The sequence below is a fragment of the Oncorhynchus kisutch genome, linkage group LG4 (genome assembly GCF_002021735.2).
Source record: "Oncorhynchus kisutch isolate 150728-3 linkage group LG4, Okis_V2, whole genome shotgun sequence".
Classification (NCBI taxonomy): Eukaryota; Metazoa; Chordata; class Actinopteri; order Salmoniformes; family Salmonidae; genus Oncorhynchus; species Oncorhynchus kisutch.
This window is the reverse complement of record NC_034177.2, coordinates 27,129,429-27,150,391: the sequence shown is the minus strand read 5'-3', so window position 1 is coordinate 27,150,391 and position 20,963 is coordinate 27,129,429. Positions and strand designations below refer to the sequence as shown.

The 20,963-nt window shown below is 40.3% G+C and overlaps 1 protein-coding gene across 2 annotated transcripts in view; it reads left to right on the top strand.

Annotated features, from left to right (window-relative positions):
* Window positions 1-9,456: 9,456 nt before the first annotated feature.
* The window catches only part of LOC109889322 (guanine nucleotide-binding protein G(o) subunit alpha), a 157,746-nt gene continuing 146,239 nt past the window's right edge, over window positions 9,457-20,963 (top strand). Inside the window, exons 1-2 of one of the 2 annotated variants that reach the window (XM_031822732.1) lie at window positions 9,457-9,925; window positions 10,106-10,148. In XM_031822732.1, the coding sequence (XP_031678592.1) occupies window positions 9,808-9,925; window positions 10,106-10,148 (161 nt within the window). In that variant the 5' untranslated portion in view covers window positions 9,457-9,807. The remainder of the gene's footprint in view (window positions 9,926-10,105; window positions 10,149-20,963) is intronic. The other variant, XM_020480678.2, reaches the window with a different exon arrangement.

The window sequence follows — 20,963 nt, the reverse complement described above, 5'->3', positions numbered from 1 at the left end:
CTTGAAACAAAGATACATTCCTTTGGTGAATTTGGAGAGGGAGACCTAAATCTTCTTCGTTTGATTTACAACAGGGTGTGAATTGTTAACCCCCAACCGTTCTCTCAACCCCCCTCTGCGGGTGCTAGGGGGTCTGGTTGAAGTCATTCATTGCAAACCTGATCTGACCTATTTGGATCCTCACAGGACAGTCATGACACTGTGTACCCTGCCCTATCTAGAACCTGTCTTGTTACATAAACAGAACCCAATATGATTTACACAATATCACTGTATTTAATTTAGCAAATTTTGAAAGTGACATTGAATTATGCCATGGTTATAATTTATGTAGAAAATATCTGTAACACATTAACATAAAAGTAAAGTCACTTTTTCTGTCCCTCCCCCCTCTTCCCCGTCTCCCCCTTTTCACATTCAACCATCCACTCATAAGCAGCATGCCCATGTAAAGCTGTGGTGGATGGATTAGTTTGCTATTTAAAATTGTGCTGTCAAATCAGTTCAGTGCTTTGCATTCCTTTGAGACATTTTATTAAATTATTTGTGATATATTGCGAAATACAGGGCTTAGTTATTAATACTCTTTGAAAATGTAAGCATATTTTTAGGGAGCTAAGTTAAATGAGTTTGGTCGTGCTGAAGTGCAGAGATGCCCTGTACAGTTTTGGCCTTAGAACGGACCTTGGTCTTCAGCTGTGTTTTTCTGGGATAAGACCTCAGACACTGCATTCTAGGTTACAGTTCCATGATGTGGTGTGATGCTTTGGCTGAGTTGTAAGGAGGGCTAATAAATTTGATATTCGATAACTTAATGAATTAACTCGGGGCTCCCGAGTGGCGCAGTGGTCTAAGGCACTGCATCTCAGTGCAAGAGGTGTCACTACAGTCACTGGTTCAATTCCAGGCTGTATCACATCCAGCTGTGATTGGGAGTCCCATAGGGCAGTGTACAATTGGTCCAGTGTCGTCCAGGTTTGGCTGGGATAAGCCGTCATTACAAATAAGAATTTACAATAAAAAATAAATAAAAAATATGAATTTCATCAGATGTTCTGAAAAGTAACTCAATGACTGCTAACTGTTTGTCTCTGTCTTTCTTACACCTCTCTTTCTGTCTGTCTAGATATGCTAATGAAGTTACTCTTCTGTACAGCTCGATTCTCTCTGTAGCTGCTCGGAGCTCCTTTTCTCTCTCCACCTTCCTCGCCAGAGCTGTGACTTGTGAAGGTAAGAAAAGCTGTTAATATTGCTTTGCCCTCTTGAGAATGCAGCAGACGAGTGTGAATTAAATCCTTTCACATCAGCCAGTGTTACAATATCTATGCCTCGCTTCCTGTCCTCTACTCTCATTCTCTCTTCCCCGTTATCTTAATTCTTTCTTGTCATCCCTCCCACTGTATGTAATGGACCTGAACTGCTTGTGTACTCTAAGTATTACCTCAATTACCTCGACTAACCGGCACATTGACTCTGTCCCCGTACCCCCTGTATATAGTCTCGCTATTGTTATTTTACTGCTGCTCTTGTTACTTTTTATTCCTTATTCTTATTCATATTTTTAAAACTGTATTGTTGGTTAGGGGCTTGTAAGTAAGCATTTCACTGTAAGGTTGGTTAGGGGCTTGTAAGTAAGCATTTCACTGTAAGGTTGGTTAGGGGCTTGTAAGTAAGCATTTCACTGTAAGGTTGGTTAGGGGCTTGTAAGTAAGCATTTCACTGTAAGGTTGGTTAGGGGCTTGTAAGTAAGTATTTCACTGTAAGGTTGGTTAGGGGCTTGTAAGTAAGCATTTCACTGTAAGGTTGGTTAGGGGCTTATAAGTAAGCATTTCACTGTAAGGTTGGTTAGGGGCTTGTAAGTAAGCATTTCACTGTAAGGTTGGTTAGGGGCTTGTAAGTAAGCATTTCACTGTAAGGTTGGTTAGGGGCTTGTAAGTAAGCATTTCACTGTAAGGTTGGTTAGGGGCTTGTAAAAGCATTTCACTGTAAGGTTGGTTAGGGGCTTGTAAGTAAGCATTTCACTGTAAGGTTGGTTAGGGGCTTGTAAGTAAGCATTTCACTGTAAGGTTGGTTAGGGGCTTGTAAGTAAGCATTTCACTGTAAGGTTGGTTAGGGGCTTGTAAGTAAGCATTTCACTGTAAAGTCTACACTTGTTGTATTAGGCGCATGTGACTAATACAATTTGATTATATCACTAACTCACTTCAGGCAATCAGCATCCAGGACCCAAACTGCCAAGTTTATAATAAGTATTGTATCACTAACTCACTTCAACCAGATCAGTTGCACAGCTTAAATGTTATATCACTGCACTAGATGACAATGATTTATCATGTTCATTCTGAAGGGGGCCAGCCCAGCCGTATATTCAGGCTGCTTTTAATTGTCCATTAGGCTACAGAATGAGGTTTGAGGAGAGAGGTTTACAGAGGAGGTTGGAGAATTTAAAAAAGGACCAGAATTATGAATGTTCATACTGGAGCTTTCTGACAATTAATTAAAAAGCTCCCCTGGGAGAACCCTCAGTGGTCTGGAGAGAATTATACTGCCTCTTACGGCAGGGACTGAGAGATTGCCACTCCATGGCCACCCCACTCTCAGGGACACTGCTCATCTGGCAAGGGCTGAATGTTGCTCATCATGTCTCAGAGATCTGTCACAGAGCTCCTTCAGACACTACTGCTGAAGTTACAATCCTCTGTCTGTCACGACTTCCGCTGAAGTTGGCTCCCCTGCCTGTTCAGGCCGTCGTCACCGGCCTACTAGCCGCCACCGATCCCTTTTTCGTTTGTCTTATTTGTTTTGTCTTATTAGTTCCACCTGTGTCCTGTTGTATGTGCTTAATGAGCTTCCTTATTTAAAGTACATGTACCCGCCCTTGTTTTGTGCGGGATTGTCTTTGTGTTACATGTGTGCGTTTAGGTAGAGGTGTGTCATTTTCTGGACTTGGCACCCTGTGTGTTTGGGTAGTCACATTTACTGTCCGCGCCCTGTGTTGTTGTGCTTGTCAATTTTTCAAGCACTTTTTCCCAGTGGAACTCTCTGCGCCTGATTCCTTCCTCACCCACCTAGTCCCGTGTGACACTGTCCTTATTTAATTTCCAGACATTGAGCAAGTAGGTCAAGACTGGATGTTGAAAAAGTCAACTGTCGTGAGTCAGCATTTCCATCAAGTTTGAAAATAGAGATATCTGTGATCAAATCTGACCTCTGGCACTTTCCCAGTGAATTAGTCAAATGAGTGACTGTTAGGGTATCATTATTTTGGATTTGGCTGCTGCTGAGAACAGTACGTGATGAACTCGTTGAGAGTGAATTATTTGGTATAGAACTTTATTGAGGACCCGATATTACGAAAAGGCTACAATTTGTGGTGACGATGATGACACATGAACTTGACATGTTCTGAATGTTGACCAATATCCTTCCATACCACACACGCACACACACACACACACATTCAAACACACAAAGACCTTCACCCCTGGGGAATAATATTTTTTATCGCAAAACATTTAATATAATGTTGATAATTTATTACTTATGAAAAAGGCAAATCATATTAGAATAAAGAATCATTTTCATCTAATGGACTGAATCAGTTTCATTCAGTGTTGTTTATCTCCCTCATGGCTGCCTCTTACACGGTTCCTGGGAACCTTGCAGCATATCATATGTATTCATTGTACAACAGAAGCAAATATATTATCACAGCTTGTTACTTAGACAAGTGACTTTGGAGAGGGGGATTTTTCACAAGAACTCTTTCTCTTGCTAATTGTTGTTTATAATTTATAGAGGAAGATGACTGGCATTCACTCACAGCCAACATGATTTTTTAGTAATCATACCCCTTCACTAATCTATTCATCATCATCTACTCTCTGAACTTGGAACCCCATATCCATCACGTTTCACAGTTTATTATAAAATCATATTTTAGAATGACTGCTCATTTTAATTTTTTTTCTGACAGTAATCTTAAAAGCATCTAGTAATTGATTTAAGGAAGATGCTGTCATCAGCATATTATCTGATAAAATGAATGGTGTTCCATAGAAATATTGAGGTTGTTAATGGTAACTTCAGTAATAGTGTATAAAGAAAGCCATACAATAGACAAAGCCTTTATTTCATCTCCCATGGACATATCACCTGCTAATTTGTTCCACAGGACCGCAGAGCAGGTTATAGGTCAGCCAATTGTTGAGATCACCATGAAATAGCAGCTGAAATCCCATGATCACAGGGGATTCAATTAAATGACATGAAAATAAGGTCATGGGGGAAAGGAAACATCTGTTTCAGAAAGAGAGAGTGTAAAAGAGAACCTGACATGTTTATAATTAAGAATGCTTGTGTGACTGTATTTGTGTGTATGTCATTGTTAAGCGGATGTACTGATATGATTGAATGCATTGTAATCTGCATAGGTTGACAGAAGACAAGTCCTGGCTGACTTCTATGTAATGGTGTGTGGGCGGACATCCACAATAATCCCACAGCCAGCATGTGTTGTTTCAGTTCTCTCTATCATCATGAAAGGAACACTCAATGTCATACTGGAGAACATAGACCAGAAATCTATGGCTAAATGTGTCATATGAGAACTAGCAAATTGTAGTATGTAGTGAACATGTTGATGCATCAATTTGGAGCAAAGGTGTCCTTCTTCAGAGACTTAATGATAAAGGAGGGCACTAGACTAAAGTAATATAGGAGGCCACTATAGGAAGTTATTTTCAGTCATTCAGATGACTGTGTGTGCTGTAAGGAGCACTGTGGGCGGTCTGCAAGGATCTGCCCTGCACATACAGCCTTTGAAGAGGCTGGTTATCGCAAACTGCACAACAGGCCAACTGGCTTCATGTGCACTGGGTGACAGCCCTCAATAATGAATTTCATGCCACTGTATTAGATAATGGCTATCATATGACATACATTCAATGGTCTTGTAAAATGACTTAATTGTCACAATAAATAAATCAAAGAATGAACCGACTGCAGCTATGGAACCCTGACCTGTTCACCGGACGTGCTACCTTGTCCCAGACCTGCTGTTTTCAACTCTCTCTACCACACCTGCTGTTTCAACCTCTGAATGCCCGGCTATGAAAAGCCAAGTGACATTTACTCATGATTGAATGTTTGAACATCTTGGAGAAAAATCTAGCTTTAATGGTCATGTACTGTTATAATCTCCACCCGGGATAGCCAGAAGAGTACTGGCCACCCCTCAGAGCCTGATTCCACTCTAGGTTTCTTTCTAGGTCCCTGCTGTTCTGGGGAGTTTTTCCTAGCCACTATGCTTCTACTGTACTACTTCTGCTGCATTGCTTGCTGTTTGTAGTTTTAGGCTGAGTTTCTGCTGATCTGATCTGCTGATCTGCTGATGTGAAAAGGGCTTTATAAATACATTTGATTGATTGATTGACAACAGTCGTGGCCAAAAGTTTTGAGAATGACACCAATATTAATTTCTACAAAGTTTGCTGCTTCTCTGTCTTTAGATATTTTTGTCAAATGTTACTATGGAATACTGAAGTATAATTACAAGCATTTCATAAGTGTCAAAGGCTTTTATTGACAATTACATGAAGTTGATGCAAAGAGTCAATATTTGCAGTGTTGAGACCCTTCTTTTTCAAGACCTCTGCAATCCGCCCTGGCATGCTGTCAATTAACTTCTGGGCCACGTCCTGACTGATGGCAGCCCATTCTTGCATAATCAATGCTTGGAGTTTGTCAGAGTTTGTGGGTTTTTGTTTGTCCACCCGCCTCTTGAGGATTGACCACAAGTTCTCAATGGGATTAAGGTCTGGGGAGTTTCCTGGCCATGGACCCAAAATATCGATGTTTTGTTCCCCGAGCCACTTAGTTATCCTTTTTGCCATATGGCATTGTGCTCCATCATGCTGGAAAAGGCATTGTTCGTCACCAAACTGTTCCTGGATGGTTGGGAGAATGCTTCACTGTTGGCATGACACAGGACTGATGGTAGCACTCACCTTGTCTTCTCCGGACAAGCTTTTTCTCCAGATGCCCCAAACAATCGGAAAGGGGATTCATTAGAGAAAATGACTTTACCCCAGTCCTCAGCAGTCCAATCCCTGTACCTTTTGCAGAATGTCAGTCTGTCCCTGATGTTTTTCCTGGAGAGAAGTGGCTTCTTTGCTGCCCTTCTTGACACCAGGCCACCCTCCAAAAGTCTTCGCCTCACTGTGCATGCAGATGCACTCACACCTGCCTGCTGCCATTCCTGAGCAAGCTCTGTACTGGTGATGCCCCGATCCCGCAGCTGAATCAACTTTAGGAGACGGTCCTGGCGCTTGCTGGACTTTCTTGGGCGCCCTGAAGCCTTCTTCACAACAATTTAACTGCTCTCCTTGAAGTTCTTGATGATCCAATAAATTGATGATTTAGGAGCAATCTTACTAGCAGCAATATCCTTGCCTGTGAAGCTCTTTTTTGTGCAAAGCAATGATGACGGCACGTGTTTCCTTGCAGGTAACCATGATTGACAGAGGACGAACAATGATTCCAAGCACCACCTTCCTTTTGAAGCTTCCAGTCTGTTATTCGAACTCAATCAGCATGACAGAGTGATCTCCAGCCTTGTCCTCGTCAACAAATCACACCTGTGTTAATGAGAAAATCACTGACATGATGTCAGCTGGTCCTTTTGTGGCAGGGCTGAAATGCAGTGGAAATGTTTTTTGGGGGTTTCAGTTCATTTGCATGGCAAAGAGGGACTTTGCAATTCATCTGATCACTCTTCATATCATTCTGGAATATATGCAAATTGCCATCATAGAAACCGAGGCAGCAGACTTTGTGAAAATGTATATTTGTGTCATTCTCAAAACCTTTGGCCACGACTGTACACTCTATGCAAAATATGTTGATCATTGGCGAAATTGCCACTGGGGATGTGGAGACATGTCCCCCCAATATACAGGTTGATTCGTCCCCCCAAATAATGTATTTAAAATAAAATACAAATCATTCATAAGCATTGGCAAAATCTGTAGAATTGCAGGAAATTAGTTGTAATTCTGGTCATGCGCGCTGCAGCTGACGTAGCTAGTTCATTAGCTAAACTAGCCACTTGAGGCTAGCCAGTAACTTCTCCGGTATATGTTGACTTCATTTCACTGGGAATTGTTTGGGACGGAAGCTGTAGAGATCGGTAGGAAATGGCACTTCTGTAGCCAAATCTTTTATTCATCCATTTTTTAAGCATTAAATGACCCGGTATAATGGAACATCAGTTATACAGTTAAAGATGTTATTTTTGCTTTTTTGCCGACCTTTAAAGTAACTATCCAGTGTTTTCCTTAAAAAAAAAAGTTTAAGTATATGAAAAGCAGCATTTCTGTCACGCCCTGATCTTAGTATTCTTTGTTTTCTTTATTATTTTGGTTAGGTCAGGGTGTGACATGGGTGATATGTGTGTTTTTGTCTCATTCTAGGGTGTTTGTACTGTCTAGGGTTTTTTGTAGATTTATGGGGTTGTTGTCATCTAGTTGTTTATGTTGGTATATGGTTGCCTAGATTGGTTCTCAATTAGAGGCAGGTGTTTATCGTTGTCTCTGATTGGGAACCATATTTAGGCAGCCATCTTCTTTGGGTATTTCGTGGGTTATTGTCTATGTTATGTTGCATGTTAGCACATTGTTTATATAGCTGTCACGTTTGTCTTAGTCGTTTTTGTTGTTTTTGTTTAAGTGTTCTTTGTGTTCTTCATTAATAAAGAAGAATGTATTCTAACCACGCTGCGCTTTGGTCTACTCCATACGACGATCGTGACAATTTCTGTGTTGGAATAATAATAAATAATGATACATTTAATTCGTATTGTGCCTTTCATCACTGTGTTATCTCAAAGCGCTACATAGAAAAACATTATAAAATACAATTAAAACATCATACATTTACTATCAAGGCAGGAAATAGCAATAGTAGGCTAGGTGCTAAAAGGAGTTTCCAGATTAGGACTATAAGAAAGACAGTCTGTAGAAATGTGTTTTAAGGCTGTTTTAAATGTTTCCCGGTTGATGCAGCAGCTCTCAGATGGTCAGGGAGAACATTCCATAGGCAAGGGGCAATGGAGCAGAATGATATGAGGTCGCTGACTCAATCCATTCAAGGCTTTAATTACTAGGAGGAGAGTTCAGCAAGGATGGGGAGATGTGGGCTGACTTATTGGTCCTGGTCAGGACTCTGGCAGCACTATTCTGGAGAAGTTGTAGCCTCTGAAGTGACTTGGCTGGAAGGCCCCGAACAGAGTGTTACCATAATTGATCCGGGAGAAGATGAAGCCGTGGACGATTTTCTCTGCATCTGACTGGAAGAGTGGTGGTTTGAGCCAGGCGAATGGTGTGGGCGTACCCCAACAATAGAATGGTGTGGGTGTATACCGGTCATTGAAAATATTAATGCGAGTAGACCGCTCATTAGCCAGCTCATCATCCACAGGAGGATGACATCATCCTCTATGAGGAAATAGCAAGCATTTTTTAAGGTTATTTTTTCTCCACTTCATGCTTTGGTCACAAATACAAGTATATATTATTTTCCTTTATTTAACTAGGCATGTCAGTTAAGAACAAAATAACAAATGATTATTTACAATGACTGCCTCCCCCGGCCAACGCTGAGCCAATTGTGCAACGCCCTATGGGACTCCCAATCACAGCCGGGTGTGATACAGCCTGGATTCAAACCAGGGACTGTAGTGACACCTCTTGCACTGAGATGCAATGCCTTAGACTGCCATGCCACTCGGGAGTATAGGATGAGTCAACAACATTATTTGTTTATGAGTTAACAGAATAAGCACTTTTAAAAGTGAGATTTAAAACTGGAACATTTTCTCTCAGCCTCAAAACAAAATGTGTTGAGTAGCATGAAATCAGCATTAAAACAGCAAACTATTCTCTCATCCACATGGCAAAATGTGTAGAATTGCAGCAAATTAGTTTTAAAATGGCAAAATCTTCTCTCAGACTCAAAATGTGTAAAATAGCATTATAAAACAGCACATTTCGCTACGTGCCCAATCACAACATGTGTTGAAATGCAGGAAGTTAGCTATTTTTCCTGAAAAGAATCAGTTTAAAAATGTATATCAAATAGGATAGGCCTAATGATGTTTTTATGATGATGATGATGGACTTATGATGGTGATTGACCGATAATTAGATAAACTGTGTGCTATTTGCATAATAAGTTAATTGCAAGCCAGTTATGATTTAATAAGATCACATCTAGCCCAACGTCTATCAACCTGGCTTGCGGCCCATCCGAAAACGAAACCCCTGTAGAATAAATACAATTATTTTGACTTGAGACTGCCAAACAGGTATAACGGTACTCTGCCACCAGGATGGTTGCTCGAGCATGCTCGCTTTGGTCCTGACGTCAGCAAGTGTAGTGCGGATCTAAACGCACTCTCCTTCCTCCGTTCATTGTGAGTGGCAAGCTAAACGATGCGAGCGCTCGTAGCTGTTGCCGCCGCCCAGTAGAGTTTCCCCGCCCGAGGACCAAGCACAACGACACTGACAAAGAGAGCGTGAGCGCAAGATACGAAGACAAGTCCTTTTTTCAAACAAGTGTCAAACGTTGTCGTGGCGAATTTATTCATGCTTTAACCAGTCATCGGCAGAGCGCGAGCGAGAGGGGAGAACGAGAGCGAGTCAGCCTAGAGACGGATAAGGAAGGAATAAGGGGGAAATAATTGCTCGTATATTTCGGTCCTCGCCAACCGTTACTTTGGATATCAAGAAGATCAGAGGTTGTGTAGCCATGGGTTGTACACTGAGCGCCGAGGAGAGAGCGGCTTTGGACAGGAGCAAGGCTATCGAGAAAAACCTCAAAGAAGATGGAGTCACAGCCGCGAAAGACGTAAAACTACTCCTGCTCGGTAAGATTCTTCGGAAGGAGGGGTGGCCGGACCCTGTCGATCGGCTTCCTGGTTGCTTGTCCATAGTCTGAAGTGTCCAAATCACACACCTGCTTTCTGGTTAGACTATGAATATAAATTAAAACCACAGCATTGATGTAACGTTACTTAATACCCCCTTGTCTCTTTTCATCCCTTCAGGGGCTGGGGAGTCAGGAAAAAGTACCATCGTGAAACAGATGAAGTAAGTGCCACGGTCTAACAATTGTTTGCATTGAATGTGTGTGATGTATACTCATGAAAAGCTTAACACACACACACACACACACGCACGCACGCACGCGCGCGCACACACACACACACACACACACACACACACACACACACACACACAGACACACACACACCCAGTAGTAGCGTGAGAAAGGTTTATTTGGTCCTCGACATTTCCAAATATGTTTGACCTTTTCTGGTGAGAAGAGCTTAAACCGACAGTGTTGGGGGTTAAGGGAAATATCGATGAGCACCAAAAATGGTGCTGAAATCGGAAGCTGTTTTGCCTATACAGCTAATGCACGTTAGCTTTCACTGACAGCTTGTGTCAGTCTGTATTATTAAATTAATAAACCGTGCAATGACCAGTTCCCAAGAATACACCTCTCTCAATTCGGCATGTTGTATCTCCCAGATATGTCTCCTGCCCCTTCAATGTTTGATCGGGCAAGCAAACTGCTTCATAATTTAGAGAAATATGAATGTTATAGGCTATACATGTAACCGGGGTATATTAAGACTGGAGAGCTTTTGTGGGAGATATCTGCTGGTTTTAACGTTTGACTGCTGTCAATGGAAAATGAGTTGATTTTGTGAAGTCAACCCAAGTGGTACAAGCTACAGTGAGGCTCCAAAGGTATCGGGACAGTGACACATTTGTTGTTGTTTTGACCCTGTACTCCAGCACTTTGGATTTGAAATTATACAATGCCTATGAGGTTTAAATGCAGACTGTTAGATTTCATTTGAGATTTTTGTTTACCATATCGTGAACCGTTTAGAAATGTCAGCACTTTTTGTACATAGTATTGGGTCAAATTCACTTATATGTGTATTAAACTATTCCTAGCAGGCAATGATTAGCAGGCACTCAAGCTAGTTTCAGATTCTTTTGGAGTTTTGGAGTCACTTTTATTGTAAATAAGAATATAATATGTTTATAAACACCTCTACATTAATGTGGATGCTACCATGATTATGGATAATCCTGAATGAATTATGAATAATGATGAGTGAGAAAGTTACAGACGCAATATCATAACCCCCCCCCCCCCCCCCCCCCAAAAAGAAAATATGCAAACCTCGCCTGTTATTGTAATGGTGAGAGGTTAGCATGTCTTGAGAAACATATTCGATTCTTCTTTACAATAAAAGTGACTCCAAAATGACATTATTGACCATTAGTGCACAAAATAATCTGAAACACAACCAAAACAAACAGCAAATGCATCCAGCAATTTGGTAGAGTCACAAGCTTGATTTAACCATTGCTTGCTAGGAATATGGGACCAAATACTAAACTTTTGACTACTTTAATACACATATAACATATAACATTTGACCCAATACTTTTGGTCCCCTAGTATGGGGGGACTATGTACAAAAAGTGGTATAATTTCTAAACGGTTCACCTAATATGGATGACAATACCCTCAAATTAAAGCCGACAGAGTGCAGTTTAACCCCATAGTCATTGTATCAATTCAAAGTGCTGGAGTACACAGCCAAAACAACAAAAAAGGTGTCACTGTCCCAATACTTTTGGAGCCTACTGTAATTGATGAATGTTAAAGATTAAATCATTTTTTTCTCAAACACATTTATGTAGGCTATCTGAGTGAATAATTGGGTGGGAACTTCACACTGCAATTTTTATTTGCCTGCCTTATAGCCAACACCCTTTCTTGCCTTTAATCAATCAATTAATCAATCAATCATGCCATTTCAGATATTCAACTAATTAAGAATTCAGATTAATGTTATGATGACTGTAATTTTAAGGGGTCCTCATTACATTGCTATAGTTAGTTGTAATAACTCATAACTAGTGGTAATTGCAGTCTGTAATTCCATATTAAAATGCTTGTTACAAATAGACAAGTTTAGTGTTTTGTTTCCTATCAGCAACATCCGATTCAGTAACAACTGTTGCAAGGTTGTAATCTCTTGTGGACAGATGCACTAGCTGTCCAAGATTAGAAAGGTTGGATAGGCTCTAATTACCAACCCATGAATGCGCACTCTACAAAATCTCCACTCAGTGTTGTTGCTAGCCGTTGCCCCCCAAAAGTGTGCCATCTTGGTTAACTCGGTTGAGTTTGAAAAACAGATCAGATTTAGGTCTACCTCACTGACTGGGGTCTACCATACGGGTGTCATCCAAGATTATATATATACAAAAATACTTATAAATAATGTGTATGTTGCCCATTATGACAACCTGAACCTCCTTGCCATTGAAGTGGGAGGATAAATCCACTAGTACACCACGGAGTACATGTACTATCTGCATAAGTAATTACTAGGTTATAGGGTTGGGCGGTATCCAGATTTTCATATCGTCATACCATCCTTCTCTAATCCCGAGATTTAAGGTATTACCGACTTGGTACACAAGGGGGTGCCAAAAGAACAGCAAAAAAGCCCATTGGGCATCTATTATCAAAAATGCTAACAAAATTAGCACAAGTAATAGCGAATTTCCATAGAGGCTGCTAGCTAAATATGCTAATGAGCGCAAACGAAAATAAACTAATTGCAAAGACAGGCAATCCAGCTCATGAAGTTATACAAGTATAGATGGGTGATACCAAGTATAGGTAGGTGATACCAAATGTAATTTTTGGTGAGTTCAGACATTTACAAGCATATTTGAACGAGATACATTGTGCAAATGAACAAAGTTTTGACGCATGCTTGTCTGAAGGAAGAACAGTACTGGCTCTCCAGCAGCTGTTTCTGTGTGGCGTCGCTAGGGCAATGGGCCTGCCTGCTAAGCTCAGAGAAGAGGGGGAGGAGTAGAGAAGTAAAGAAAAAACGCAAGGAAATCAAGATAGCACTTCTCAAACACAGCAGAAAGCTAACACAATATGATGCCCCGTCACCTTATTAATTCACCCACTTAAAAAAAAGAACAAATGCATAAGAAAATATATTGCTGCTTTTTGTAAACGTAGATCTAAAATGCTTATTGGAATTTCTGCTCAGCATCAGACTAATTTTGTGTTTCAGTTGCACTTTTAAATTCTAATGAGAATTCGCAAACTGCATTCTCTTAGCAGACAGCGCTCTGACTGATATGTAGCTACTTTACTCTGGTACTTTTCTCGGTGTAGCCAGCCTATTTTTCTCCAGTAAAATGCTAGATTAACTTTAAGCTATACATTGGTAATTGTAACTGGCTACATTCTTTATATGATAGGCCTAAACATTCGAAATATGATAGCCATGCATATAAAAATACCTTACTTATGTGGCTGCCATCCAAATAGTCTTGCACTTCTGTTGTCATATGATGAAAAGGAAGCTGTTTTCTGCCTAATGTGTATTCTGTATTTCTGTGAAGAAAAACTATAGTTGCATGTCCCTGATCACTCTATTCAACAACAAAAAACCCAACCCTGTCAATACACAACTGGACTCACCACTGGACTCACCTGCTCCCGCTTTCTCCCACTGTGCCATTTACAAACAAACACGTGACTCAACTGTTCTGGGGAACTACTTCAGCTTCATAATGTAAAATTAGTTGACAGGTGAAATGAAAAATGTAATCTGCTTCATCTCCTAACCATTGCATATGCAGGTACAGGTACTGCAGGTACAGTGCCTTCGGAAAGTATTCAGACCCCTTGAAAATGTCAACATTTTGTTATGTTACAGCCTTATTCTAAAATGTATTAAATAAATAAAAATCCTCAGCAATCTACACACAATACCCCATAATGACAAAGCAAAAACAGGTTTTAGAATTGTTTTCAAATGTATAAAACCAAAAAACAGAAATACCTTATTTACATACACTACCATTCAAAAGTTTGGGGTCACTTAGAAATGTCCTTGTTTTTTAAAGAAAAAACATTTTTTTTGTCCATTAAAATAACATAACATTGATCAGAAATACAGTGTAGACATTGTTAATGTTGTAAATTACTATTGTAGCTGGAAACGGCAGATTTTTTAAATGGAATATCTACATAGGCGTACAGAGGCCCATTATCAGCAACCATCACTCCTGTGTTCCAATGGCACGTTGTGTTAACTAATCCAAGTTTATCATTTTTAAAGGCTAATTGATCATTAGAAAACACTTTTGCAATTATGTTAGCACAGCTGAAAACCTTTGGGCTGATAAAGAAGCCATAAACTGGCCTTCTTTAGACTAGTTGAGTCTAAAGGCCCAAAATGGCCAGAAACAAAGAACTTTCTTCTGAAACTCGTCAGTCTATTCTTGTTCTGAGAAATGAAGGCTATTCCTTGTGAGAAATTGCCAAGAAACTGGAGATCTGGTACAACGCTGTGTACTACTCCCTTCACAGAACAGCGCAAGCTGGCCCTAACCAGAATAGAAAGAGGAGTGGGAGGCCCCGGTGCACAACTGAGCAAGAGGACAAGTACATTAGAGTGTCTAGTTTGAGAAACAGACCTCTCACAAGTCCTCAACTGGCAGGTTCATTAAATAGTACCCGCAAAACACCAGTCTCAACGTCAACAGTGAAGAGGCTACTCCGGGATGCTGGCCTTCTAGCCAGAGTTATCTCAGACTGGCCAATATGTATAGTGCGTATGTTATTGTGTGTGTGTGTGTATTGTGTGTGTGTTTTATTGAAATTGCCATTGAAAAACTTTGCTGGCTATTCTGGCAATTGGCATATCCAACTAAGGCACTGCATCTCAGTGCAAGAGGCGTCACTGTAGTCCCTGATTCGAGTTGGGAGTCCCATAGGGCGGTGCACAATAGACCCAGCGTCGTCCGGGTTTGGCTGGGGTAGGCCGTCATTGTAAATAAGAATTTGTTCTTAACTGACTTGCCTAGTTAAGTAAAGGTTAAAAAAAAAGAGCTCTACTTGCTGAGTCGGCCAGGGCAGATGTGACGTATATAAAGGTCAAATGTTCATCAAAATAAAGACCCAAATATTTATAATTGCTAGTGAACTCAATCATTTCTTCACCAAAACAAAACTGAAAAACACTTTTGTTAGTACCTGGTTTTTGAAAATGCATTGTCTGTGTTATTTTCTGATTGATCATGAGTCTCCATCTTTTGCACCAATAACATTTTCTTTCTTGTTTTACACCCGAGGGTGTGGGAAACCAATCTGTACGAAATTCATTAACTCACACACAGGCAGTTGGTGCTTGGTAGAGGGACTGGATTGCATGATAAAATGTCCAATCAACCCCTGTTTTTATCAAACTATAGGCTAAAAGATCCCTATTTACGAAATCAAAAGCTTTCTGGAAATCAATGAAACATGCAAAAGTAGGCTTATTTTCCTGTAGTCTATTTCTGACTATTGTGCAGACCGAGAAGATATGATCGATACATGTTCTGGATTTACAAAACACAATTTGTTCATCCACCAGAATGTTTTGATCCTCCAAAAAGGTAATTAATTTACTGTTGAGGATGGATGAATATACTGTAATTTATAGACTGTACTTACCATACTTAGTATGCCTCTATAATAAATGTTTTGAAGATTTGGGAATGGGATTCACTATAAACTTATACCAAGTGAATGGCATTATACTTTACTCAAAACAACTAGTAATGTATGTGTATCTATTATTGTTACCTATTAGTGGATTACCCATCCTGACAACCTGGACCTAATTTTGAGGCTTCTAGAAGCACCACACAAGTGAGAAAATAATACACTAGTACACCACAGATTACATTTGATTTCTGCATAAGTACTATGTAATTACAATATGTTATACAGGATTTAGCTAGTTAAATTGAAGTGTATCTTGAGGAACACTTACTTGTAATTATTGTGTACCTACATAGTATGTTACCCATCCTGACAATCCAATCATCAGGTTCTGAAAGCGCCGCCCAAGTGGTAAGGTAAACACACTAATAGACCACAGACTACATATCTGCATAAGTACAATGCTATCGCTAGTTGTTACACAGGATTTAGCTATTTAAAGTAAGTTTATAGATAGTTACTTTTATAATTACCATATAATTACTTACTACTCATTACCAAGTGAAAATACCTAATGCCTAAAAAATATTAGGGCTGACCTCATTTAGTCGACTGGTCGATTGTTTGGTCAATAAACTGTTAGTCGACCGAGATTGTTTTAGTCGAGCAGTGGCAAATATAGGCTACAGTGGGGAGAACAAGTATTTGATATACTAACGATTTTGCAGGTTTTCCTACTTACAAAGCATGTCTGTAATTTTGATCATAGGTACACTTCAACTGTGAGAGACAGAATCTAAAACAAAATCCAGAAAATCACATTGTATGATTTTTAAGAAATTAATTGCATGACATAAGTATACATCAAAAAAGCAGAACTTAATATTTGGTACAGAAACCTTTGTTTGCAATTACAGAGATCATACGTTTCCTGTAGTTCTTGACCAGGTCTGCACACACTGCAGCAGGGATTTTGGCCCACTCCTCCATACAGACCTTCTCCAGATCCTTCAGGTTTCGGGGCTGTCGCTGGGCAATACACACTTTCAGCTCCCTCCAAAGATTTTCTATTGGGTTCAGGTCTGGAGACTGGCTAGGCCACTCCAGGACCTTGAGATGCTTCTTACGGAGCCACTCCTTAGTTGCCCTGGCTGTGTGTTTCGGGTCGTTGTCATGCTGGAAGACCCAGCCACGACCCATCTTCAATGCTCTTACGGAGGGAAGGAGGTTTCCCCATCCATCCTCCCCTCAATACGGTGTAGTCGTCCTGTCCCCTTTGCAGAAAAGCATCCCCAAAGACGGATGTTTCCACCTCCATGCTTCACGGATGGGATGGTATTCTTGGGGTTGTACTCACCCTTCTTCTTCCTCCAAATACGGCGAGTGGAGTTTAGACCAAAAAGCTCTATTTTTGTCTCATTAGACCACATGACCTTCTCCCATTCCTCCTCTGGATCATCCAGATGGTCATTGGCAAACTTCAGACGGGCCTAGACATGCGCTGGCTTGAGCAGGGGGACCTTGCGTGCGCTGCAGGATTTGAATCCATGACGGCATAGTGTGTTACTAATGGTTTTCTTTGAGACTGTGGTCCCAACTCTCTTCAGGTCATTGACCAGGTCCTGCCGTGTAGTTCTGGGCTGAATCCTCACCTTCCTCATGATCATTGATGCCCCACAAGGTGAGATCTTGCATGGAGCCCCAGACCGAGGGTGATTGACCGTCATCTTGAACTTCTTCCATTTTCTAATAATTGCGCCAACAGTTGTTGCCTTCTCACCAAGCTTCTTGCCTATTGTCCTGTAGCCCATCCCAGCCTTGTGCAGGGCTACAATTTTATCCCTGATGTCCTTACACAGCTCTCTGGACTTGGCCATTGTGGAGAGGTTGGAGTCTGTTTGATTGAGTGTATGGACAGGTGTCTTTTATACAGGTAACGAGTTCAAACAGGTGCAGTTAATACAGGTAATGAGTGGAGAACAGGAGGGCTTCTTAAAGAAAAACTAATAGGTCTGTGAGAGCCGGAATTCTTACTGGTTGGTAGGTGATCAAATACTTATGTCATGCAATAAAATGCAAATTAATTACTTAAAAATCATACAATGTGATTTTCTGGATTTTTGTTTTAGATTCCGTCTCTCACAGTTGAAGTGTACCTTTGATAAAAAATTACAGACCTCTACATGCTTTGTAAGTAGGAAAACCTGCAAAATCAGCAGTGTATCAAATACTTGTTCTCCCCACTGTATATAAAAAAATAATGCACACAAGAAATCTGTCTGATTCACGCCTGTCTGAGTGGACTCATCCATTGCAGAGGCCATGGAGAATTTTGGGGGGGTTTATTCAATTCCATTTACAAGTTGTCAATTTGGGCTTCTGTCAATCTTGAGTAAGGACATGCACTTGATTACACATAAAACTTGGCTTATGCTTTTTTCTTCGCCTCAAACTGTAAGTAAACAAAGTCTGCTTTTACATCCATTAAGAATGAAAATAGTTCCTCAAGTATCCAATTTGAAAAATCTTTACAGCTCTCTCCCTTTTGATAACCACTCAGAATGAAAGGGGGAAAAATGTTATACTCTGGTCGGGTGGAAACGTCATAAAATTGGCCTTCCTGATTACTTCTTATCCCTTGCGCAAATAGCCTACAGCTGTGTCTGCCTGTCTGGGGCAGGAAACTCTGAAGGCCAAGAATATTTTATACAATATTGAAGGTTTGCTAGCATGAGCTTTGGGGCTGACGAAGTTAATAGTTGATACAATGTTTCAAGTTCCTTGCAGACAGGCCATGCGTAGCCAACGTGATTTGTAAGAAATGTATTTTTATCAGGAAATTTGCAGGCTGCAATATCTTTATTTGTTTGCTTTATATAGGCTATTTTTACATACTGGCAATGGAAATAGAAGTTACTTTTATATTTGTATCATTTTCATTTAGATAGAGTTTTGTTTAACCACATTACATTGATTTTGAGATATGAAGACCTTATTATAAATGAAATAAAACTGTTCCATGAAAATGTGCATATGAAAATCATAACTGGCACACAGATCAGTCGAAATGTTAAGATAACTTGGCATTCCAAATGGAAAAGGTTGCCGACCGCTGGTGTGGCCTATTACTGGCAACTTCAGGAGCTTAAAGGCAGAATCTGCGAAGGCCAGCAGCGGGCAGCAGGACGAGGAGGGTGGGAACAGGTTTCTTTCTTCTGGTTTTTATCTCTAGCTCCCTCTCTAGTAATTTGCGTGTCTTAAAGCATTTAACAAGCTCAGCAGTTGATTTTACTCAAACCTAGGGTGTGTCTATATATGGAAAAATACACATTTAAAAGTTTTGACCAATCGATTGGTCGAAAGAACAGACGACTCTCGGTCGACCAAGATTATTTTTAGTCGGGGACAGCCCTTCTTTTTATCTCCTTTTTAACATTACAAGTAACAATGGAAATCAACAACGTCTCTGTCTTCATCTGTTTCTTTCTTCTAAGCATTTTCCCATTCTGGAGTCTGAGAACTTGGGCTCAGTGCAAGAGGCGTCACTACAGTCCCTGGTTCGAATCCAGGCTGAGTCACATCCAGCCGTGATTGGGAGTCCATAGGGCGGCGCATAATTGGCCCAGTGTCGTCTGGGGTAGGCCGTCATTGTAAATAAGAATTTGTTCTTAACTGACTTGCCAAATTAAATAAAATGTTTACAAAAAAACCTTATGTGAATCTGCGGTAGAGAAGAAGAATGTATGACAATTTAGCACAGACACTCTACATTAACCTACTTATACTAGTTATCATTATAATGATTTCTATAGTTTAGGCCTATATATAGCTAGGCCTTGCTACTTAACTAGATGTTGCGTTATACAGCTAGCAATAATAGTACTTGCTAACATTAAGGTAGCGAGTGTTTATATTGAAAATGAACTAACCTTACTCATAGGTTTGTTGACAAAAAGTATCTAGCCATCTAACCTTATAACAGTGGTTGTCAACCGGTCAATTGCAATCGACTGGTCGATCTCCGAGACATTCGTAGTCGATCACCAAACGTTTCTGTGCCAAACGTGCCCAGGGGCCCTGACCTCCAGGGGGCCCCATTAATCATTCTCACTAATATTAGTCATATTAACATGGCATATGTCATTACAAAATGTGTAACATTTAAGGATATTTGCTTTAAAACTGCAAATTTCTCTCCACCCCATGGCAAAATGGGTAGAATGGTAGGAAATAAGCTGTAAAACTGTTTTTTTTCCTTCTCCCTGCCCTATGGCAAAATGAGTAGAATTGCATGAAAACTAAAATGTTTCTCTCCACCGTCAAGAGGGGGGTCACTAAAATGGGGGGGGGGGGGGGGGGGCAACCAAATCTCTCTTAGGGTCCCCAAAGAGCTAGAAACGGCCCTGGTTAGAAAACTAGCTAGCGTGCTAGCTAATCACAAAAAACTCTACTAGTTGCATGGAAAGTCTAACACTAAGCTAGCTTGCAAACATTAGCTAGTTAACTACCTATGGGAAATCGTCCAGCATCATTTCTGTATCCAATGAAGCAAAACAAAAAAAACATACCTTCTCTCTCCTGTGTTGGTGCTTTGTTTCTTTTGCTGCAATCTCTTGTCTGGATTTTGCATACTGACGTGTTAGGGGACAAAATTAAACTGTGGTTCTGGTGTTACAGAGAAGCTTCTCAGGAACAGACCCTTTCAATTCATGATAGGACTTACCATTGCTTCAATATCTAATTTGTAAGTGATCAGAAAACGTCAAAAAGGTCACGGACAGTTCAATGTTAAGCCCTAGTCAATAATGGCACCAAATGGCACCAAATCACCTGTCTGGATTCTTAAATTCAACACGTTTTGTCCAATATCTCAAGATAATGTGGTATTATTGTTATTACATTTTCAGGGCTGATGTAGAACCCAGAGATGATTCAAATAAAAGTAAAAATTCTTAAATGTGTGCACTTACAATGCAATTTAAGCAGTACGGGATACATAATTACAATAATTTAAACACAATAATTTAAGATATGATGGTCATATTATTAACATATCTTCATGCTTTGTGAAAAACTGAGAGTTTATAACAATTTTAAATAATTTATGAAATTAGAATTGAAAAAATATACTATTTTATCCTCCCCCCCCCCCCCCCCCCCACACACACACACACACAAAGCCTAACACTGACACACACAGCCTAACTTTTCTCACTAAGTCTGAACTGTAGCACAGAAGGCTACTAGTCTAATAGCATAGATTACTTTTAAAGTAGGCCTACACCTGAGTTGGGTCACAGATTATCCATGGTATTGATCAGATACTCTAGTGGCCGCTGTGACAATAA